Source organism: Aythya fuligula, chromosome 3 (assembly GCF_009819795.1).
Source record: "Aythya fuligula isolate bAytFul2 chromosome 3, bAytFul2.pri, whole genome shotgun sequence".
Classification (NCBI taxonomy): Eukaryota; Metazoa; Chordata; class Aves; order Anseriformes; family Anatidae; genus Aythya; species Aythya fuligula.
The window spans coordinates 85611111-85633573 of record NC_045561.1 but is presented as its reverse complement, the minus strand read 5'-3'; the positions used below and the strand labels follow the sequence as shown (position 1 = coordinate 85633573).

Below are 22463 nucleotides of genomic sequence, written 5' to 3'. Positions count from 1 at the left end.
CAAACAAAAAAACAACACAGAGGAGTTAGTATGACTGAATAACTGATTAAGTATTAACTGCATGTCTCATCTACCCTCTCCCCAGATTTGATGACCACAGTTTACATAAAGATTGATTGTGTTACTAAGGAAAAACATTCTCTATCTGAGCATTACCTACGGTTGTACATTATGGCCCTGCAGTGTTGAAAAGCTGAAAGGTATCAGTGTGTTTCTGTGTCATTAGGAGAGCTAGGCATGAGCAGCCCACTGTGTTAGAGAGTCATTTTTTTGTGATGGTGTTTCATTTTCCTTAAAAAAAAAAAAAAAAAGTTGGGCTATGCACCTGCCATGATTTGTCACTTTCTCTGCATTTTCACTTATTTAGATAAACAACAACAAAAATGCTCGCAGGTAATTTAAAAATCCTTTTATGTATTTTGGTATTTATGGTATTGTTTATATATGTATATTATATGTATTTATATATATACTAATGTAGTTAGCCCTTTACAGCTGTTTCTTATGAAAGTTGACGAGTCTTGCAACGGATTTTGGGCTGTCAGTTCCCATCAGTGTTTCATTGTGGGATAACACTGTTACCACTAGATGGCTCTTATTTTCACACTAAATAGAAATTTGCTTGCATTACCTTAATTTACTAAACTTTTTCTTTTTCTTTTTTTTCCCCTCCCTTGAAATAAAAAGGAAGTGGGGCTGTATGGATATATGTTGGATTTCTAAATGTGATTTAATCCACTTTTATATATTACTACTACTCATGAGCCATGAAAGTTTTGTTCTAAGAACAGCTATCATACAAATCTATTGTGATATGTTTTCTTGAATTAAAGTTGAAATACCATGTCAGTAGAGAAGAAGATATAGATGAAGATGAAAGATTTTTTTTCCTTTTTTTTTTTTTTTTTTGTTGTTGTTGTTGTATTTTAGCAACTTTTTCAATTTAATTTGTATTTAATGAAAATTTACTACCAAAGCAGAGAATCTGTGGTGGCACAAAGTTAAGTGTTTGTAGGAATCCTTTATTCTTTATTCAGCAGAACATCAGGTTAACATGGCAGTATTTGAGAGTTTTTGTTAAGAGAGTATTTGAAAGTTTTGCTAACTTTCTTGGCCGCTTCCAATTCTCTTAATTGTCACAAGGAGATACCTAAAATAAAGGTGGTCTAGAAACTGCCTGCAGGAAATGTAAACAGACATTTTGTTCTCAAGTTGTCAGAGATCTGTACAGCTGTACCCAGCTTAATCAAAACGCCTAAAGGTATCTGCATGCTAATGTATCGGCATTTTCCTTCTCCATACCAACAAAAATTCAACTCTGAAATAATTACCAAAACCTGAAAATAAATCCAGGCTTCAGTTTTATAAAACAATATAAGAAAAAGGTGGAACTCAAACATGATAAGGCTAGAGTAAATGGTCTCAAGTTGCACAAGGAGACATTTAGAATGGATTTAAGGAATAATTTCCTCATGGAAAGGGTGGTAGTGTTGGAATAGGTTGCTCAGAGAAGAGGTGGAGTTCCCATCCCTGGAGGTATTTAAGAGAGGTGTGGACATGACACTAAGGGTCCTGTGAAGGGACTCGGTGGGTCAGGGACTTGGTGATCTTGAAGGTCTTTTCCAACCTAGATGATTCTATGACTCTAAGAAAGGTATCAAATCAGGAGAGATTCTAGAATTACAAAGCCATGGGGTGCTATACATGCTAATGCTTTGGTCAGGGAGAATCTGTAGAATCCTAGTATTCCTACAAACTCTCTCCTTCTGTTCTGAACTCTTTAGTCCTCTAAAGATAGTCTTAATGATGTCCTGAGCAATGATTTCTTTACAACATTGTAAAAGTCATCAGAAGTGATGTTTTATCTACTCAGATGTGTAGGTAAAACATCATGCCTATGGATGAGTCGCTCCTGTAAACTATATGTGAGCATTTTTTATCCCTGTCTTCACCCAGTCATTGTTTCTGTTTTTGCTTCCCTGTACTTGGATTTTGAACTGAGAAGCAGTTGGCGTACATGGATAGACCAACACCTCCACCCCAGTATTGTATGGAAATATGTCTGCAGATGGCTGAGTCTGAGTCTGCAAACATTTTTTTTTTTTTTTTGTATATTACTAATGTTTACTGGGAGGCAATTAATTATACAATTATTTCCAAAATGGTAATCTTTCTGAAGCTTAAGGAAAAGATGATCTACATGTTTTTAACTTTGTGTAAATATTGATCACACAATCTTACCTGGCTCAATATCCAGGGAATAGCTGTCAATCTCCAAATTGAGACGTTGGGCAGCAGCATCACAGAAATCTTCCAAGACACAGTGAACTGCTTCCGTGATATTATATGGCACTGTTCTGGCAAATTTCATTTTACTGTTGACAATCACACTTCCATTCCTGAAGTTAAGTATTTCCAGTTGCTTAAAGCCTGTAAGGTTGGACTGCAGGTATGGAAGTAGCTGCAAAACAGAAAGTTGCTTTTATTTTGACTTACTGTCAATGCCTATCCCCTATTAGTTTTTCTTATAGTTGCTTTTAGTTATCAAGCACACACATTAAACACTTATTTCTTTGAATATATGGCTGTTAAATTTCTTTAGTATAGCTGTTAAATTCCACCACAAAATTCCCTTTTCTGTTTTTTTTTGCTATATTCTTCTGGACTCTTGCATCTTTCTCAGTAATGTATTGAGATGGATGGGCAGCAATTTCCCCTGTAATGAAATGCACAGCGGTTGGGGAGCTTATTCATCTAGAAGAAAAAATCACCACGCTCCAAAGCCAACCATAATTATTTTCAAATATTCAATCCAGGCAGGTTAGGGCATAGCATGACAGGCGTGTCACTGAGCTGACCTGTAGTCCTATTGTACCCATAAAGAAAATCCATATCTAATCATATTCCCTTTGCTAGGCTATGATATATTTTATAAGGCCTATTCTTAAATTCAGCATAAAGACACAAGTCTTAGATCTATTCAGTATTGTTGATGTGAATCTAAGTTAAATTCAAATAAAATTACATGCCAGACATATATATAGTGGAGTCTCTTGAACAAGTAAACACTTTGATCACTGACTTCATGGAGTGTTTCTTTGCACCCTGAGAGCATTCCAGGCTTATGGGTCCTTTAAAAATGCATCTTATCATGCTGAATTGTAGTAGGGTTTGATAGTGCCAAAATATTGAGCTCTCCAATGCTGAGTGAGCCAACTGGCATGAATCAGAATTTCCTAGCCAAAACTTCTATGTACAGCTCTCACAGAAGTTTGTTGCTGTTTGTTCCTGATTTATGGAGCAATAATTAATGTAATTTAGAGATGGGGGATGTGTATTTTTTTAAGCCAAGCCTCACTTCTGCCGACATTGTTCAAGCTCACCAACTGCGTTGTTTCACCCACCAGTTGCATGAACTGTTGTTCCAGTGCTTTGTATTCTGTCGAACTCCTATTGAAGAGGTCATCAGAAAAGTGCATGTTGGTCACCCTCAGGCTGAAGAAAACCACCAGCTCTTTGCCTTTGGCTGCAGTCGTCATGGAGCTGGTGGTTACATACTTCAGTGTAGGAGCTGGGGTGGCTTCTGCTGGCTCACTTGTCAGCACTGAGATGTAACCACTGCCGTGCTCTGCTTCATCCAGAGCTGCTGTGCTCACCATACCGATGCCATCCAACTCAGCAGCGATATCCTGCACTTCTGTCCCAGCAGTGTTGGGGGGAATGGTGTCAGCTGCTGGCACTGAGGAATCTGGTGCTTCGGGGGACTGGTCGATGATGACAGACTGGCTGTAGGTTGGGCTGGTCACTGCAGGCAGCAGTGTTGTTTGCTCTGGTGGCAGCACGTAATCTACAATAAGCTCTCCAGGCTGCGTGACAGAGAGATCACTTGCACCAATAAAGAAAGGCAATGATGTTTTATAAGTGCTGGCTGTAAATAAAAGGTCATCACCCGATGATTCTAGTTCATCCATGATCTTCACTGCTGCAGAAAAACAGGGGAAAAACAAATGCCTATTTTGAAAAACAAGCATAAAAAACCTCAAGCATGGAAACAACATACATCTTGTTTTTCCACTGAAGCATTTTTAAAAACAAGCTTTAGCGCTATTTAAACACGAAAACATTATTTCCATCAGCAAAGAACTACAGGAATAAAACACCTCATCTGTGTGTTTGAGTGATGAAATTTCTGTAGGAGATGTGTTTAAATAATAATTATACTTGGTAAGTATTTCCTGAGCAATTCCTAAAGCTCAGTCTTGTTTTGAAGGTACATAATTGCACTGTCAGTTTATATTGACTGAAAGAGTAGATTGTAGCTATGAGTTGTCTGCTTGGATCAGTTCTATGCCAGAGTCATTCTGTTGCTTCCCCCTCCATTAGAGGTTAAGGCTATTACCTGCCAGTAATCATAAATTGTGGTTAAGGAAAATGGTACTATAATCTTTTCTGATTTACCTAGAAGACAGCAGCAGCAGTGAAATCAAATTCAAACCCTAAGAAATCATCTGCTGCACTTAAAGCAGCCATTTGACCATGATGTTAAAATTTTATGAGGCCCCCACTGGGCTTGGCATTGGCCTAGGTTTTGTGATAGATATAGCTGAAATCCAAATCTGAAGTGTGATGAGACGCTGAATTTGGCTTGCAGCTACCTGCTGTGATGTCTCAACAACAGACATCTACCCCATCTGATAACTTTGTCCTTCTCCAACAACATAGTTAAGCATGTTCCTCATGCTGGACTTTTAGCAGCCCCCTACAGGCAGAATCACTTATCAACTGATAGGATGGAAGCTTTTCTGCAATTAATTCATTTATCTAAGCTCTAATTTCCTCTTTGTGGCCAGTGAAAGTACAATAACCCCCACTGAACAAGATGGCAGCTAAACGGCATAGGAGTTGCTCATAGATGGTCTTTGTGTCTCCTTTTCCTTGCTTCTACGTGAATTAGGACCAATCTTCTGCTGTATTGCTGTTTTTTAGGAAAAAAAAAAAAAAGAAAGAAAAAAAGTATATTTTCAACAAAGAAAACCTTAACACAAGATAACTATTTTCTTGACACTGTTAATTTAACATGCTCTTTGCTCCCTCCCTGCAGGTGCAATGTACTTGGCTGAAGCATTAATCCGCCTAAAGTGGATTATTTTCGATAGAACCACAAGTAAAGCATTGCTTTCCTGATATTGTTCTTTTCTTTACTAATATAACATATATTTTTGTACACTAGGTGAAGCTAGTGTGCTTTAGTAGGAATGCATAGCCCCATTCTGCTAAACTGACCACACCTCTCAAAGTAGGAAAGAATTATTCTAAATCACGGTATGTTTTTTTTTTTTTTTTTTTTTTTCCACTAGAATTAGCTATTTGCATGAACCTATGTTCAGAGCAGCTTGATTTTTCCTTTGCTGTTTGTTTTATTTTACCTGTTTATCTATCATGCATATATGGTGATTCATTGGTAATAGCGTGTTTAGCTAAGACATATGTTTAAACTGTTGGAGTAGGTTGTGAGAAAGCCAGAATTACTTTTTGCTTCTGCTGTAGACTCCTTGGGAGTCTTGAGAATATACTGTTGTGTGGTATTGATCTCACTTCTAGATGATGCATCTAACTTTTAAATGCCTGCTAAGCCAGTCATCTTTTACATCTTTTTCAACAGAGAGACATTTATCTCAGATCAAGCTAACCATCCAAAATACGTTGGATCTTTTGAAGTGCCTGTATCTTTGTAGACTTCCAAACATATGCAACTAATTTATGTAAGATGCCTGATTTTTCTCCTACATAGTTTCTGTTATCTAAATCAACCTCTTCAGCTCCCTGTAGCATTATTGAGGCTCACTGGCTTCTTTGAGGTGCTCAGGTACTAGAGTAATAAGAACTATGAATGTTTTTTGAAAAGTCACTTTACACTGACTTACAGTTTGACTCTACCAGCAGGGAAATGTAATTCTGGCACTTCTGAAGATTCAGTGAATTTTACTCCAGAATACCAGAAACAAACTCAAATGTCAAGTGTTCCTCCTCCCAGTCTCAGTTCAGTTCTAAGTTTTTACTAAGTTTTTATATCCATTACAAGTGTTTTACAAGCCTTCAATAAGGGAAGATCATTTTTTTTTGTTGTTGTTTGTTTGTTTGTTTTCTTTTTTCTTTTCTTTCTCTGCTTTTCTCTGCAGAAAAGTTCAGAGCACTTTCTCTGGATACTCTGAAGCAGAACTTCTCAGATAAAGCATTCTGGAAAGATCATTACAGCATCTGTTTCTATTTGTGCAGTCTACACATCAGTAACTTGTGCAAATGTTATTCCATTACAAAAATATCAGTCTGAAAGCACAATGTATTTAAGATTGCTTTTAACAAGTATTGAACAATAGATGCTAACATTGTACTCCAGCAAATTGATGAGGAATATTGGACAATTTTTAGTTAGAACAGAGTTTATCACAGGAGCAGCACAGGTTTTCATAGGTATACACCAAAAAGCATTCTAGATACAAAAATATGTAGACTACCCTGGATAAAGATAGCCAAGAAATAGACTCCTTTCACATTTGCTGCTTTCTAGATGCGCAAAATATTGCAAGTTTATAAGGCAGTGGCTTCCAAGATGTTCTCCACCTTTTGAAGAAAATTGTAGTAGCTAGTTACAGGTTATTTCAGGATTCTCCTGCTATCCTGCAGCTGACTGTAGTGCAGTCACCAAAGACACTTCCAAATCATTCACAAACTGACTTTTATGGCTGTCGCTGATGGACAAACATTATGTTATTCTTTGGTGCATTAGAGCAAACCAGTAGGTGCTGGGTGCTGCCAAGGTTTTCCAGAGATCAGGTTTTAGGGAGGCAACTGCAAATCAGTACCATGCCACAAAAGATACCTGTTTTGCCCTTAACACTAACTGGTTGATGGTAAGTTAGTTTACCAAATGTTAATTCAAATGGCAAAGTTGGACACTGCATGTGACTGTAAGTGGAAAGAGGCAAAAACACATCTCATACTTAGCTTCTCTGAAGTGTTCCCTGCCTTTTAGGTATCAGCAGATGAGAGTTTTGTACCCTTTGCAGACGATCTGTTTCCAAAGCATGATGACCACAGCGGTTTTCTGACCACTTTCAGGGAACAGAATTTGAGGACTATTTTTTCTTACACAGTTGCTGGGTTTTAGATTCAGTATTACCATTTTTTCTCTTCTTTCCCCTTCTCCTTTAATCTGTTGCTTAATTCAGCCAGGGAAGAGGCTCCCAAATTTTCCTCTGTGATGCCCAGTTCTTTGGGTAAATGATAAACTTAATGTAACTTGACACTTAAATTTTCAGAGTTTCTGCTGTAGGTGAAGACCTAAAGGTGAATTCTCTGTGACTTGTGTGCTTAGAACGAGTAGAGGTTATTGAAGATAATGCATCCCTGTCAATATTTAGTATCCCTTTCCTGTATTAGATCAGGGAAAGTTTTATAGTCAGTTTGTTGCCTTTATCTGCATGCATGAAGATGTGTGTCCCCCAGGTGCCTCAGTTTTATTGGCAGTATATTTGGAAACCTGAATGATTTAAATGACAATTTACCACTTGATAGGAGACTATTTCACCTATTTTTGGTTTTATATTTAGGGTTGAGTTCTAATCACATCTGTGTCCACAGTGAACTCACTGAAATCAATGAATTACGGTAGCCTAAAACCAAAGTAAGTGGGATAAGGAAATCTGCATTTGCCCTGAGGATCAGGAGTGCCCAGTTCTATGGCCCTCAGAGGAAATGTGTTCTGCCAAATTATCAAAATGTTGCTTACCTTTCATGTGATTATCTCTCTCCTCTCTCATGCATCACGACTGATACATGTACACTTTACAAGTGATCTTACAGTACTGGTGATTCAGAAAAAGCCACTGAAGTTCACTGCTAATAGGAAAAATCTTTTCTGGATGGGATGGAGAAAAAGACCAAGAGCTGCATTCTTATTTACTGTGAGACCTAACTGTGGAGAGCTGGAAGCACAACAGGACCATGAAATGGGTGCAGTAAAACCCACTTAAACTAGCACAGTTACACAATCTTCTTTTATTTGTTGAGATATGTTATTTGCATTGCTGATGGTATAAAGCAAGAGCTACAGCCCTTGTCCTCGCAACTGTAGAGGGCAACCCAAAGAGAATAGGAAAGTGCTGTACAGAGCCATGGTTGTGCATGCAGCATGCACCAAATGCTACACCACAGCTTGAGGTCCTAATGCTTCATCAAGAACTTGAGATGCTTTTCTCTTGTCACGTCCTCATGTTTCTTGTGTAATCAAGGATACAGACAGATTAGAAAAACAAATCCATACTGAGCTTAGCAATGTTCTCTGTTTACAAAGCTCTTGGTGTTACGTGTTATGCTGATAAGGAGTGAGAGTGCCTCACTAGTTAAAGGAACACAGAAAAGATTTCTTAGCATTAGTGCTTGAGGTATTAACGCAGGATGATCTACTGATGGGATGAACCTGTAACTCCACAGAGTGATGACAGGGTGACAATGTACACCCAAGCATACAATTGTGATGGTATTTTCTAGATTGTATTTTAGAAAGAGGTAACTGCAGGAGAAAGAAACGTTGAAATATCTTTGAAACTGCAGCAAGTATGAAGCCAAATAACTAAACATATACTACAGGTTTAGAATATAGATGTATACATGCAGTTGCATATTCATATATATATATATAAAAGTTATACATAGGCTGTAAAGCATCATCCTATTAGAAGCAGAGTAACTTAAAAGGACTTGAAGGCACACCAAGATGATCTCTGGTGCACATTTCAACTGTTGTCATAAGCTGCCAATTCTAAATAATCAGTCATTGTCTCTCCAGCTGTGACAGCACAGAGGTGGTGGTAGTCCCTTGCAATGTGCAAGGAAATGGGCTTGCCTAAAATCCTGCTGAGCCCTTACTGCAATGCAGCATCAGTCAAAAAACAAGGGATTACCGACCCTTCTTTTGGTTGTGCTCTGTGTGTCAGAGTAAAATGATTTGAAATGCTTTGCCATGCTATTTCACTGTCTGCATAAGAGTGTGTGATGAAATCAATCTTCGGGAGTAAAAAAAATGTGGGTGAAACATAAAGAAGACCCAAGCATTTGGACTCTAAAAGACCCCTTTGCATTTGCAGTTAGAATCATGGTTTTGTATATGTGTATATATGTATATTTATCTATTGTTTTGAAATAGAATGCAAAATACACTTGAATTAGTTCTTCATATAGAAATTAGTTGTAATACCCAGTTTGCCTTTTAGGTGAGATCATTACAACAGAAGGATAGAAAAACAAACAATTATTTTATGAGAAGTTTAGAAGCATGAGCACTGAAAATTTAGACATCCTTAGCCTCAGAATATTTTATTTCAGCACACCATTTGGTCTACAACACCATCATTTTGGTGTAAGAAACCTGCAGAGGGCATGGAATAAGATGCTGAATTCAAACATATCCCCCAGAGTAACCATACTGAAGGTTAAACAATGACATGAAGTTAAACACTACTGTCAGTGATAAAAAACAACGATCTTAGCTCTCGACTACCAAGATGTTCCCTGAGATCTCCAGATTTTTTTTTTTTCTTTGTATTACATGGTCAAGGCAGGACAATTTTGTACTGAAGATAGTTTTATGTCTAAAATTAAACTGCTGTTTGCAAAGATGCTTAAACAGTAAATTAAGAGGCAATTTCCTGAGTGCACTGTTATATTAAATCCTTGTAAAAACAGTGCTATATTCAGACATTTTTTCCCAGCTGAGGGAGTAATATACATTTGTTTGAAAAACTGGATGCCATTTCAACAACTTCATCTAATTAGTTTGTCCTCTTATATTTTTTGTTAAGTGAGGAAAACCCTTCAAACTGACCATGAATAAAGAGTTATTGTTTGTGAAAGGTCAAATTGTCATGAAAAGATTTTCTAGTGGCTTTGCATTAATAAGCATGCCCAGAAGGCTGTACATTAAGAGAGCCTGGCATTTAATTTCATTCATGAACTTAATAAGCATTCACATTTCATATTGGCAATGGACAAATTTTACAAGTCCACTGACATATTGTTCTGTATATGGAAGTTACACTATTACACTGTATATGGATATACTTGTATACAAGCTGACTGAAGAAAATAACTAAAAAAGGAAAAAGTATGCAATTAAAAGACTGGTCCACAATGCAGGGTAAGAATCTCCATATGGGCAGCTCTGCTGACATAAATACCAGATGGAATGGTACAGAAAATAGCTGAATTCAAATTTACATATTTTGTTGGTGACTGAAATGCCACAAAATCCCTGAATCAGGACTGATATACATATATATTTATATATATATATAATATAAAAATAGGTAAAGTATTGATTTTGTGTTTGAGGTCTTTCATTTTTAACTAGGGAACAAGTAAGATAAGGATTAAGAAAACTACTGGGTAAAAGGATCGTTTATTTAATGTGTCACAACAAATGCCTTACAGCACACGATTACTGATTAATTTCATCTTTCTATCTGTAAGACCAAAACACAAAAGCCAGAATGACCTAGGGCTGTCATTCTGTCTGCCTATATGAACTCTCTAGAAGCCAGTTCTAGTGTTGAGTGAAACCAACAGAACTCCTCCACTGACTTCAGTGAACCCCACTTTCATTTACAATGGAAACACATTAAAACTTCCTGAGGCTGCTGTGACTATTTCTGGAAGGCTACTTCATGTTAAGGTTCTGCACTATATTCTATCATTTTAATATTGTATTAAAATATATTGTAAACAAGTAAGATACCATACTAAACTCAGAAGTCTGAACTTGACTGGTATTCACATCATTGAATTAAATGGAGAAACAAAACAGAGAAGCAGTGAATTTGCAAATATGAAGATGCTCTTACAAAGGAATAGAGTCAAATTTGAATAACAAGTATTTTGCTTAAAACCATAGCTTCAGGAGGATTGCTATTTCTTTTTCCAATTGTTCCAGTTGCACTGGTCTGCAGTTCAATTTGAAAATTTTATTTCATGAGTTTCAAATATGAAAGACTGTGAAAGGTTTATAAATACCTGGAAACATGAAGCAGCAGCTTCACATTGTGACACAAAGGTCACAAAAACTCTTGCATGCCATTGATACAATTTTGGAGCTCCCTAGATAGAGAACCTAGAACCAGGAATACTGTTTTTGATTTATTTTACTTTTGAATGATTAGAAATAAATTCTGACAAGTTACACTACCTGTCCTTTAGAAGTGAAAATATCCTTCAAAGCCCTCTCCACTTTCTCTGTTTTTCTCAACTGTGAGATAGAAAAAATAAGAGCAAATGTTTGTAGGTCATGGCCCAATCAAATAAGTTTATTAGTTTGTGAAATGGTAAAAACAAAATAGAAGTCACATGATACACATTCAAGTAGAATGTTGACCCAAAGACCTAAAAACAGAAAAGACAAACAAGAAATTAGAAAGTTATAACCTGTGACTATCTTAAGATCTTGTCATCATATGAGTACTTTTAGATATGCAAAGATGCATGAAAACACTGTATACTTTATTATTATTATTATTATTCCATACTATATCATTACCTGTATTTGAAAAACAGGGAACTAATGGAATGAATAAGTTCCACACCAACATGTGAAAGAACTTCTTCATGGTGAGGGTGACAGAGCATTGGAACAGGCTGCCCAGGGAGGTTGTGGAGTCTCCTTCTCTGCAGATACTCAAGGCCTGTCTGGACGCCTACCTGGGCAGCCTGCTCTGAGGAACCTGCTTTGGCAGGGGGGTTGGACCCAATGATCTTTTGAGGTCCCTTCCAACCCCTTCAATTCTGTGATTCTGTGAATGTCACAGGATGAAGACAAATTTATGTTTCTAAACTAGTGCGCCTTGGATATAGGTAATCTGCTTTTCTTTTCATAGTTTTAAAATGCAACAAGAGAGAGATGGAAAGTATCTATCTGGGAAAATCCTACTAATTTTACACTATATTGTATCATAAGTATGCATTTCAATTTTAGTGATATTGATAATCATTTTGGACCAGATACCTTAGGGCTGACTTAGCCTGTTAAAATATTAATAAAATTAAAATATAATTATGGTTGAAGTTTGAATTTGAACAGGTCTAAATATTGAGCGCTGTTGTCAGGGAGCAGTTTAAACACTTAACAATAATAACTACAGTGTACACTAAAAGGGATCCATATAGCTTTTTACTATGTGTGAGCAGCAAGCTCTCACCACATTTTGGTCACACGCTGATCACTACTACATAAACTTTAGGACTTTTCAGGATACCTGTAGTACTCTGAATATGTAATTCTAGCTTGATCATGCACATACAATGAACTTTTTTCTTAATCCTGTTTTATTTTAATATAGACCTGCTGAAACTTTTGCATTTAGTCTCATCTTCAATTCAGTCAATTCAATTAGTGATAACTTTATCAATCTTTTCTATAATGCTTGAGAAAATCACACAGCTACACCTACCTGCTCACTCTTCCAATCATCAGACGAAAGCAGCACCTTCATGAAAATCATTCTTTGCACATCTGAATCAGCAAGCAACCAGTGAAAGGGCACCAAGAGAATCTGATGAAAGAGAACGTTGAGAAACCTCTGTCATTTAAATATCAAAAAAACAAAACAAGAAAAGTAGAAAAACAGGCAAGAAAAACAGAGGAGTTCTTACCCTGTATAAGCAGTGACGTGAATAAACTGGTCAGCATTCCTGGCACAAAGAAAGTGTAAATTCCAATCCTGGGAACATCTGGAGCCATTCTTGCTAGAAGTAATGGGGTTTTCGTTTCCATTACCCCAATGCTGGTTATGCCAAATAGAAAGCTATTGTAACCACAGACAGCCCTCAGGTAGTTGGGGATGAACCAGAGGCAGAAAGAATCCCCAAACATCCAAAAGATGATTTTTTTTTCCCCCTAGATATTACCAGGAAATAGTAGGGAGGGAGGAGGAATATGCAACTGAATTAATTGCTGGGCAGGAGGAAGAAATCAAAGGATGCCACTTACAACAAGGCTGCACTAACATGAGAGCAATTACTAAAATGAATGAGTCTCTTATCAGTTACACATACAGGGATGTGACCACCACATACTTGGCTGTGTTTTTTTTTTTTTTTTCTCATAGGAAAAACATTGTGATATGTTCTGCAGAGTCTTCTTCTTTCAAGTGTTTCTTGAAGTTGATAAAACCAAGACATGTGAATAGACCAAGACATAGAATAGCTGAAGTAATTTAGTGCTAGCTTTATTTTGCCCTATACTTCTGGAATAACATATCCAGAAATATTGTTTCCTCTATAATGGTCAGAATTTGAGGATAAGCCTTTACCCAGATTATATGATCTGTAAGTAGCTACAGTTAAAACAAATACAAGTTAAAATTCTTCTTCCTGTTTAGGAAGCCAAAGTATTTAATGATTGTTGTTGCAGACTTCATGAACACTTTTATCTGTGTTTACATTTGTTTGCTTTTTTTTTTTTTTTAATGCTGAAATTTTCTTGGATTTTGAGATAACAGGCTGTCTAATGTAACATCAGGGGCTTCCATTCTGAATGGTCATACTGTTTATAGTAGAGTCATGGGAAGACTGCAAAGAAAGGGCGAAGAAATTTAATCATACAGAAGAGAGAGTGATGAGTGAACTCCAGAGGGAAAAAAGAAGAAAGAGGAATGCTAGAAAACACCAAACAGGTATCTCAGTAGAAAAGAGAAGTTTTGCTTGCACTGTTTGTAAATGGAAAATGACAGACCAAATTTGGAAGGCACTACAGCAAAGAAAAACCTTTTTTATAACTACTCAAAAGTTTAAACCTTGATATCTAATCCAGGCATTTTATAACTTTACAGTAAGAAGCTTGGAAATATATACAAGGGTTTTTCTCTTAGTTCTTTTCAGAAATCTCAAAACAGAACTTGAAATTCAAATTTGAGGCTTACTTAAAGATAGCTTAGTATCTTCCTGGTAGTTCTGGTCTGCTTCAAGGCCTGGAGTAATAACCATCACCGTTTGGCCAGCATTCTCACTGGTCCCCCCATTACTGCCCGTGGACATCACCATCCAGAATGAGCATGCACTTACTCCTGGCTCATTTCTTCCACTGCCTGCCCAAGCCTACTAAATCCCTCCTGCATGACTTAAAAGGACACCTCTTATTAATTTTACTCCTCACTTGATTTTTACTCTCCTTTCCCTAGACCTTGTACACAGAAATTTATGCGCATTTTTTGTGAATTTGCAGACATGATTACCTTTCCAGTAGCTGTGACAGATTATTTATTTACTTATTTTGTAATATTGCTTTGCTCAATGACTTCAGGTAGGTACAACTGAAGTAACAGAAATGGATTTTAGCCATTCAGTGTTCAGGAATCTGTAGTAATGCTTAGCCTCTAGTTACGGGCATGTGATAACCAATGCAATTAACTCAATCTGTGAAACACAAAGCTGATGGGGACACATACAAGAACATCAGACTAAGCTATTTATGCTACCCATCTCTTCCTTTCATGCTGAAGATGAGTAAATTTAGTTTTATGAAGTTCTAAACATGCAGCGAGGAAAATTTACTCTATCTTTTGGATTGTAGGGTGGGAAATGGGATGGGAATAGATGTAGTACAATTGCAGAAAACTCTTTAAAACCTAACCCTCTGTCCAACCTTATACAACACCATCTAAGTAGTTCCTGCTCTTTTACTCCAGCAACAGTGAAAAGTTAAAAGATTACTAAGAAATGCAGCTATCAAATGAAGCCAGGCACAAAGTTAGAAAAATTCTCTACCTGCTAGTCATAAAATTTGCTTGCAATATTACAGTTAATATCACTGGTACTGCTGACTTTAATAAAACCTCTATCATAAATATTAAGTAAGTCTTGAATTTCCAGATCTAATTCTGTTACTTCCTATAAAATATGCAACATCTAGAAAAAGAAAAGAATGCAGGGGATACTGTACATCTATACACTGCCAGAATAGAAAAAGCTATGAAAAGTGAAAAAGTTTTAAAGGTTATGCACAATTTAGTCTTTTAAGAACTCAGTAAATAATGTTCAACGTCTCTCTTAGGTTAAGTATGTAGTATGTTTTGCATACTAGAAGATTTTAAGCAGAAATAATAAATACAGCTATGTGTCATTGCTAACGTGGCTTCCCACCATTTTAGAGAAGGAACCCTTATTTTTCTCCTGCTAATCTACAGACGTGATGATGGAACTCTTACATGTTAATGCTTGTTGTAGACATAACTCATGTTCAACCAAGACAAGCAAGATAGTGGGCTTTATTTTCAAGAAGGACTTTTTTTTTTTTTTTTTTTTAACAACTCCAGGCAGTTCATTTTGTTTTGCAGACTGATAGGTTCTAACCCAAATGTGCAACAAATAATTTCTGAAAATAGTGTTCAAAGGGTTAGTCCCAAAAGATGTTTACAATATCAAACCTACTCATGTATACCTACACATACAGAAGATCCAATTCTTTTTCAGTGAAAAATTATATGTTGTGTGGCACAAACAGTAATGGCTTCAAGAAGAAGAAAAAAAAAAAAAACTTTTTTTTTTTAATTATATATTTTTTTCTGACTTTCTGATTATATGAGAAAAATTTCTAGACAAAATCTGAATTTCTTCCAGCAGTGAACTTTCCATTTGTATTACCCTTCCTAACATTTCCCTTAGTCCTGACATTTGCCTGATGACACTGAAAGTCATTAACCTATGCAGTGTATTGTCTCTGAGGATCATTTAGAAACACAGCAGCTAATTTTGACCTGAGGTAACAGGGCCTGTGAGAGCCAAATAAACTGTGGTCATTCCTTGACAGCAGGTAATAATCAAGCAAGCTTGAACCTTGGGGCCAGACAGAGGCCCATCTCCTGTGTCCCTCCTCCCATCCGGTGAGAAGCACTCAGGCAGTAATGGTAAAATGTTGCAATCAACAAATTATTTACAATTTTTGATCTGAAGAAAAATAATGGATCTAGTATTCTCTGCATACATTGTTCTGTATTTTTGGTAAGTTAAAATGCCCCGACCATGAACTGTTAGGCTATAAGGTTTTCCAGCTATTTAGCAAAATGTGAAACAGGTATGTAGTTTTATGTACTTTTATGGTAAGTCCCTAACCCAATGAGTGAATAAAATGAAAAATGCATGTCTTTCATCCCCCACAAATGTGATGCTTTTCTACAGTAGTAATAAACGTTATGTAAAGGTATGCTGTACTTTTATCAGTAGCATTGTAAGACTTCTCAGTAAGCTTTTGAACAGAGTTTTGTTTAACACTTTTTATCACAAACTTAACTTTCAGGACCGTCTCACAGTTAATTATTGTAAGAAGTGTTTTTCTAAATTTTAGTTCACTCTGGTAATCATAAAGTATTTGCTTTTTTTTCACTTCAAAACTCTGTGTAGGAAAGCAAGAGTACAGAATGGGAATTTCTTACTTAGTACATGTGATAAACCTGCACACACAACGAGGATGGCTCATGCTAAGTCATGGCATGTGATATTCCTGCCAGTGAAAAACACAACAGAATGCATCTAGAGTTTTCCATGTGTGAGAATCTGCTATTTCAGTAAAGGTAAACCCTTGCATTTTATGCAGCAAAACTGTGACTCTTAAAAAGGTAATAACAGTTAACTCCAACTACCAGAGAAACTGCCATGTGCAATAACGTGACAATGGAGTATTCTGTGTTCTTCTCTGCTTGGGGTTGTGGTGGTGTGTGATCTCAAGTGGCAGCTTTTATATTCTTTATTCCTTAAAATGGACATTGTGGTATTTACTGGATCCAGAAAGAACAGTGCCACTGACACAACACTACACAGGCATTTCCCCCTTGGCTTACAGGTTGATGCTGGGCAAGAGGGGGGAATTTTGGCAAATTCTGTGCATGCTGAGTCAGGAAGAACATGAAAGGAGGGGGAGTGTTCATTGTGCTCTCTCCAAGAATCTTCTTGAGTGCAGGCTGGGATGCAGAAGACCAAGGATTAAGCAAGAAGGGAGCAGGGGTAGATCAGAGCGTCGTGTGGGACATTCCCTGTAGCAGAGAGCAAACCTAGAAACTTTAAGCATGACATTTCTGGGGACTTAGAAGTACCATGTGAAGTTCTTACCTGCCTTCTGCTTTTCTGTTCAGACAGTCAGCCAAAAATCTGAGCCAAAACACATCTGATTATTCACCCAAGAATTAATTCTACTCATGTGTTTGTAGTGACCTCTTGCATCTTACAAAGTACAAGCTTCTTAGAAATGTAAATAAAATTAAAGTTTGCTGATGTAATGCTGAGTTAGTGAGGCCAAGTTGGCTTTCCAGACCACTGATAGATTTGAGGGAGGCATCGGCCTTACTAAGATTTTGCTGCTCTAGGGAAAAGCCTAATGTGCCTGTGCCGTAAAGCTGACCCTAAAGTCTTTGTCCTAACATTTTTCATTTGCACGGTAAACACTTTCCTTATAGCTGTGTAAAACATGGCTATCATGTACGTTTTTAGGGTAAGATCATGCAGACTCTTCACTCAAACATATGTATGTATATATATACATATATATATATATTATTTTTTTATTGTATCTTTGAGTACCATTAAATTCCTATTGCATGAGTAAAATTGAATAAACAAACATGGAAAATATTATTATTATTATTATTATTATTATTATTATTAATATTTACATTCATCAGATTTGCAGAAATTCAAACTTCTCTGAGCCAGAGTACACCTTGCCTGGAATAAATTATTTCATGACACATTTGTGGCTATCATCCAGACCTGTCTGTAGAACATATAGTAATTTACCTCCCATGTTTTAAATGCTGGAATTGTTCTCATTTGTGCTAGCTGGGATTTCATTTATTTATTTTTTTTTTCTGGCATGTCTTTTTGCTCTGGCTTTTTGAAATTTTGAATTTCTACTGTAGTACCTTGTACAAATCCTTTCTTATGCCTTTGCATTTGTGTTTTGTTGTTTTATTTTTGTTGTTGTTTTTATGTTGTTAACCTCAAAGTCAAATATATTAGGATTTTTTGAAGTGAGCATCAGAAATGCAAATTATATTTTTCACCTTTGATGGTCCAGAAATATTTTTCTAACAAATGAAAGTGAAAAGTTAGAAAAATGTTTACTATACTTACATATGACCATATGTATAATAACAAGTGGACCTCTACTATTCTTTCTTATGTAAAAGTTTTTAGCACCTTACCTTGGTCAAACAGACTATCTTGGTCAGCTTCTTCCAAAGGTAGCTCTGTTATTCCAGCCAGTTCCTTCTTCTCCTCAGCTTCAGTATTCTCATCTGTGGCTTGCAGGAGATTAGGTGGGGTAAAGCTACCAGTGGTATAAACTGCCAGAGTAACAGCCTGCTCCGTCGGAGACTCATAGTCATCTGTGACTAAGTCATTGCTAGCCGACTCATCTGCTGGAGGAGGCAAATAGGAATTTTCTGGTTTTGGAGAACTGTCAGTACTAACCAGAACATTGAAAGGCACTGTGAAACTTTGGTAACCAGTAGTAGTATCTTCCATGGCTGGAGAAGATTTGTCCTGAGATGTTTCTCTGGGGGGTTTGGTAGGGTACACAGGTTCAGATGAGACAAAATTATTATCAAAGTCTTCAGGTACACTGATCTCTCCACTTAGCACAGGTATTTCAGTTGTAAATTCATTGACCAAGATGTCTCCTGTTTGGTCTAATGCCGGTGGGCTAGGATAACCCAGTGGGAGCTCCACACCCATGGCATCCTCCTGAAAAAGGGAATTCAGAGGGAAAAAAGTTTTAAAGGATAGTTTTAATTACCTGGGCAAGCTTGAGAAGTGGGACCATGTGAACCTAATGAGGTTCAACAAGGCCAAGTGCAAGGTACTGCACCTGGCTTGGGGCAATCCCAGACTAGGAGAAGAACTCATTGAGAGCAGCCTTGCAGAGAAGGACCTGGGGGTTTTGATGGATGAAAAGCTTGACATGAGCCAGCAGTGTGTGCTTGCAGCCCAGAAGACCAACTGCATCCTAGGTTGCATCAACAAAGGAGTGGCCAGCAGGTCAAGAGAGGAGATTGTCCCCCTCTGCTCTGCCCTCATGAGGCCCCACATGGAGTACTGCATTCAGGTCTGGGGCCCCCAGCACAAGAAGGATGTGGGGCTGTTAGAGCAGGTCCAGAGGAGGGCCACGAGGATGATCAAGGGACTGGAGCACCTCTCCTGTAAAGGAAGGCTGAGAGAGCTGGGGCTGTTCTCTTCTTCAGGCTGAAGGCTCTAAGAAGACCTTATAGCAGACTCCCAATACTTAAAGGGGGCTTATAAAAAAGATGTAGAACAATTTTTTCTTGGGCAGACAATGACAGGACAAAGGGGAATGATTTTAGTTAAAGGATGGGAGATAGAGATTAGAGCTTAAGAGGAAATTCTTCACTCAGAGGGTGGTGAGGCACTGGAACAGGTTGTCCAGAGAAGATGCGGATGCCCCATCCCTGTAAGTGTTCAATGTCAGGTTCAGCAGGGTCCTGGGCAACATGATCTAGTGGGTGGCATGACAGAGGGGTTGGAACTAGATAATTTTTAAGGTCCTTTCCAACGCAAATTTCTCTATGGTTCATCATCATTTTTAACGTTCATTGCTAAAAAGAACAGCAATCTTTAGTAACGGGAACCTGCAAACTATAACTCAGCATGACATTGTGGGATATGTGAAACATTTGGTACGTGCATGTGATCCTAATCACATTATCTTTCCTTTTAAAAATGATCAAAGAAAGATGACCTTTACTAACTCTGTCATTTGCTCTTCTCTCATTGAGATGCACTTCTGAATTAGCGAGCCATTGTTTCCTTGATATGTATTTTTGCATAAGAGCATTATTCTATATATTTACAAACTTCTTCAGAGTGTTTAAGTTCATTTCTCATGGTGAAATAAATAACTAAATAAACTGGAATTAACTCACCAAATCAGGGCCTGTCAGAGGAATAGTGACCATGGCCTGGATATCATTATCAAAATCACTAGGTGATTCTGAAAAAAAATAAAAAAAGAGGGAGAAAGAGTGAGCAATATTTCAGCAATGGCACACTGAATACTCTTCAAACGTAAATTCAGTAAAAACAATGTTAAAACTATTCTCTGTTAAAGAAGACTTTAAAAAAAAAACATCTTAAGAACAGAGAAGCATAAATTTCAATTTAAACTGGCAGCTATTAAGAAAGCAAGTATTTCATATGCAGTGTTCTTTGTATTCTTTATTTAGTATAAATGGGATAGGTCTGCAGAGGGCTGAACCAGGCACAGATGGATGAATGATTAAAATCAGCTGAAGTATGAACCACCCAGTTAAATCCACATAGGTTATGATAACTCATTATATCATGCTGTTCATTAAGACTAAATTTTTTTCAGTTTTACCCACAGTCTATGCTATTGTTACTCCTACTGCTTTGGCTTTTGTGCCCAGTTGCTTCTTTAACCCTCTCAAAGGAGATCTTTAAACACATATCACAGAATCACAGAATTGAAGGGGTTGGAAGGGACCTTGAAAGATCATTGGGTCCAACTCCCCTGCCAAAGCAGGTTCCTCAGAGCAAGCTGTCCAGGTAGGCGTCCAGACAGGCCTTGAATATCTGCAGAGAAGGAGACTCCACAACCTCCCTGGGCAGCCTGTTCCAATGCTCTGTCACCCTCACCGTGAAGAAGTTCTTTCACTTGTCAGTGTGGAACTTCCTGTGCTCTAACTTGCAGCCATTGCCCCTTGTCCTATCCCCACAAACCACTGAGAAGAGGTTGGCTACATCCGTCAGTCCCCCACCTCTCAGATATTTATATACACTGAGGAGATCCCCTCTCAGTCTTCTCTTCTCCAGGCTGAACAGACCCAGGTCTCTCAGCCTTTCTTCATAGGGAAGACACTCCAGGCCCCATATCATCTTTGTGGCCCTCTGCTGGACTCTTTCCAGGAGATCCCTGCCTTTCTTGTACCAGGGAGCCCAGAACTAGACGCTAGACACAGGTGAGGCCTGACCAGGGCAGAATAGAGGGGGAGGATATGCATGCAAGTTGCTTTTCTGAAATTTATTATTAAAAATAACTAGAGAGAAATAGTTAATTAAAAATAGATATTACTAAAGTGTTCCATATCCACAAAAATTTGGCTTGGCACTTTCAATCTATCTTCAAATATGATATTTTAATAATACTGACCGTATTAGTTCATCTAAACATTTTTAGAGGGACAAAAATGCTTCTGTTTCTAGATGAAACTTTCTGGCTAAGATCTGGTGTGTGTTTTAACATCACTTTGACAAATAGACATATGAGAAATATTTAAAAAATTTTCCCCATTTTTGATGCATCTCCCCAAAACTAGGTCTACGCTAGCTTTGAAAAAATTATTGTTGGGCTATAAAGGGGATGCTTATTAGCTGGATTACTGGACTAGATGTAGCCCTTCAACCTCCTGCTAGGGCTATTCTAAACAAGCTTTAGTGCTATCCTAAACTTGTCTCTACACTTCCTCTATGTTTCAGAGAGAAAAATGATTCATGCCACTGATTATAGATTGAGATCAAATGCACTCTAAGGTGTGCCTTTGTTTCTCCAATGGGAGGTTAGATAACTTGCTTACAATAGAGGCTTAGCTTTTCGAAATCTAGGTTTTGTTTAGAGGAAACTCCCCCTCCCTTCCCCCCCCCCCCCCCCCCCCATTAAAGAAAGAAGACTGTCCATACTGGGAAATCAGAATGATTTAGTGAATATTCATGATATCTTGCTGTTTGCTTCTCCTCTTTTTTTGTCCTAGTGTGCAAAATACCCAGACATTCTAAACAAACAAGAAAAACAGATTCTTCAGTGTGATTGGAAGTTAGGCTATATGATTATATAAAATCATATTTTGCTATAAAATTTAACTTTGTTCTCTGCATCCTTTGAATGCTGTGCAACACTTAAGAGACTGGGATACATCATATGAAAATGATCTGTGAGCAAAGCAAAGGAAAAGGTATTGAAGGTGAATAAATTTGCAAGAGCAAATTTCAGACTTGTGCCCGCTACTGGACTTCCTACTGACCGTCAGTAAACTGAAGTGTCCCAAGGTCTACTGGCAGGGACCTGTCTTCATGGAGTGCTATGGCAACCAGTTGCTGAAGGTCTGTTACTGTGAGTTTAGTTGCTGATATCTCCCTCTCTTCCTTTGGAGAAAGCAGAGTCTTTTCATTTTCAACCTTATTTGATCCAATAGTTGAGATGTCATCCACAGTGCTTTTGATTTCTGAGCCATCTCTCTCAAAGTTTACCATATATCGTGCTATAGTGCTGCTTGATCTGCAAGGGGAAGATGCAAAAATGTTCAGTGCAGCAAAAACAGTTAATGGGTGAAGCCTGTTTTTTACAAATGAACAGAAATGTTCATGCAACCACAACATATTTTCTCCTGTAAGAA

The 22463-nt window shown here is 37.5% G+C and overlaps 1 protein-coding gene across 1 annotated transcript in view; it reads right to left on the bottom strand.

Annotated features, from left to right (window-relative positions):
- The window catches only part of IMPG1 (interphotoreceptor matrix proteoglycan 1), a 59259-nt gene that overhangs the window by 4118 nt on the left and 32678 nt on the right, over window positions 1–22463 (bottom strand). The window contains exons 10-14 of the mRNA XM_032185505.1: window positions 22092–22345; window positions 19977–20044; window positions 18240–18780; window positions 3405–3982; window positions 2242–2461 (exon numbers count right to left, since the gene is read on the bottom strand). Coding sequence (XP_032041396.1) covers window positions 2242–2461; window positions 3405–3982; window positions 18240–18780; window positions 19977–20044; window positions 22092–22345 — 1661 coding nt within the window. The remainder of the gene's footprint in view (window positions 1–2241; window positions 2462–3404; window positions 3983–18239; window positions 18781–19976; window positions 20045–22091; window positions 22346–22463) is intronic.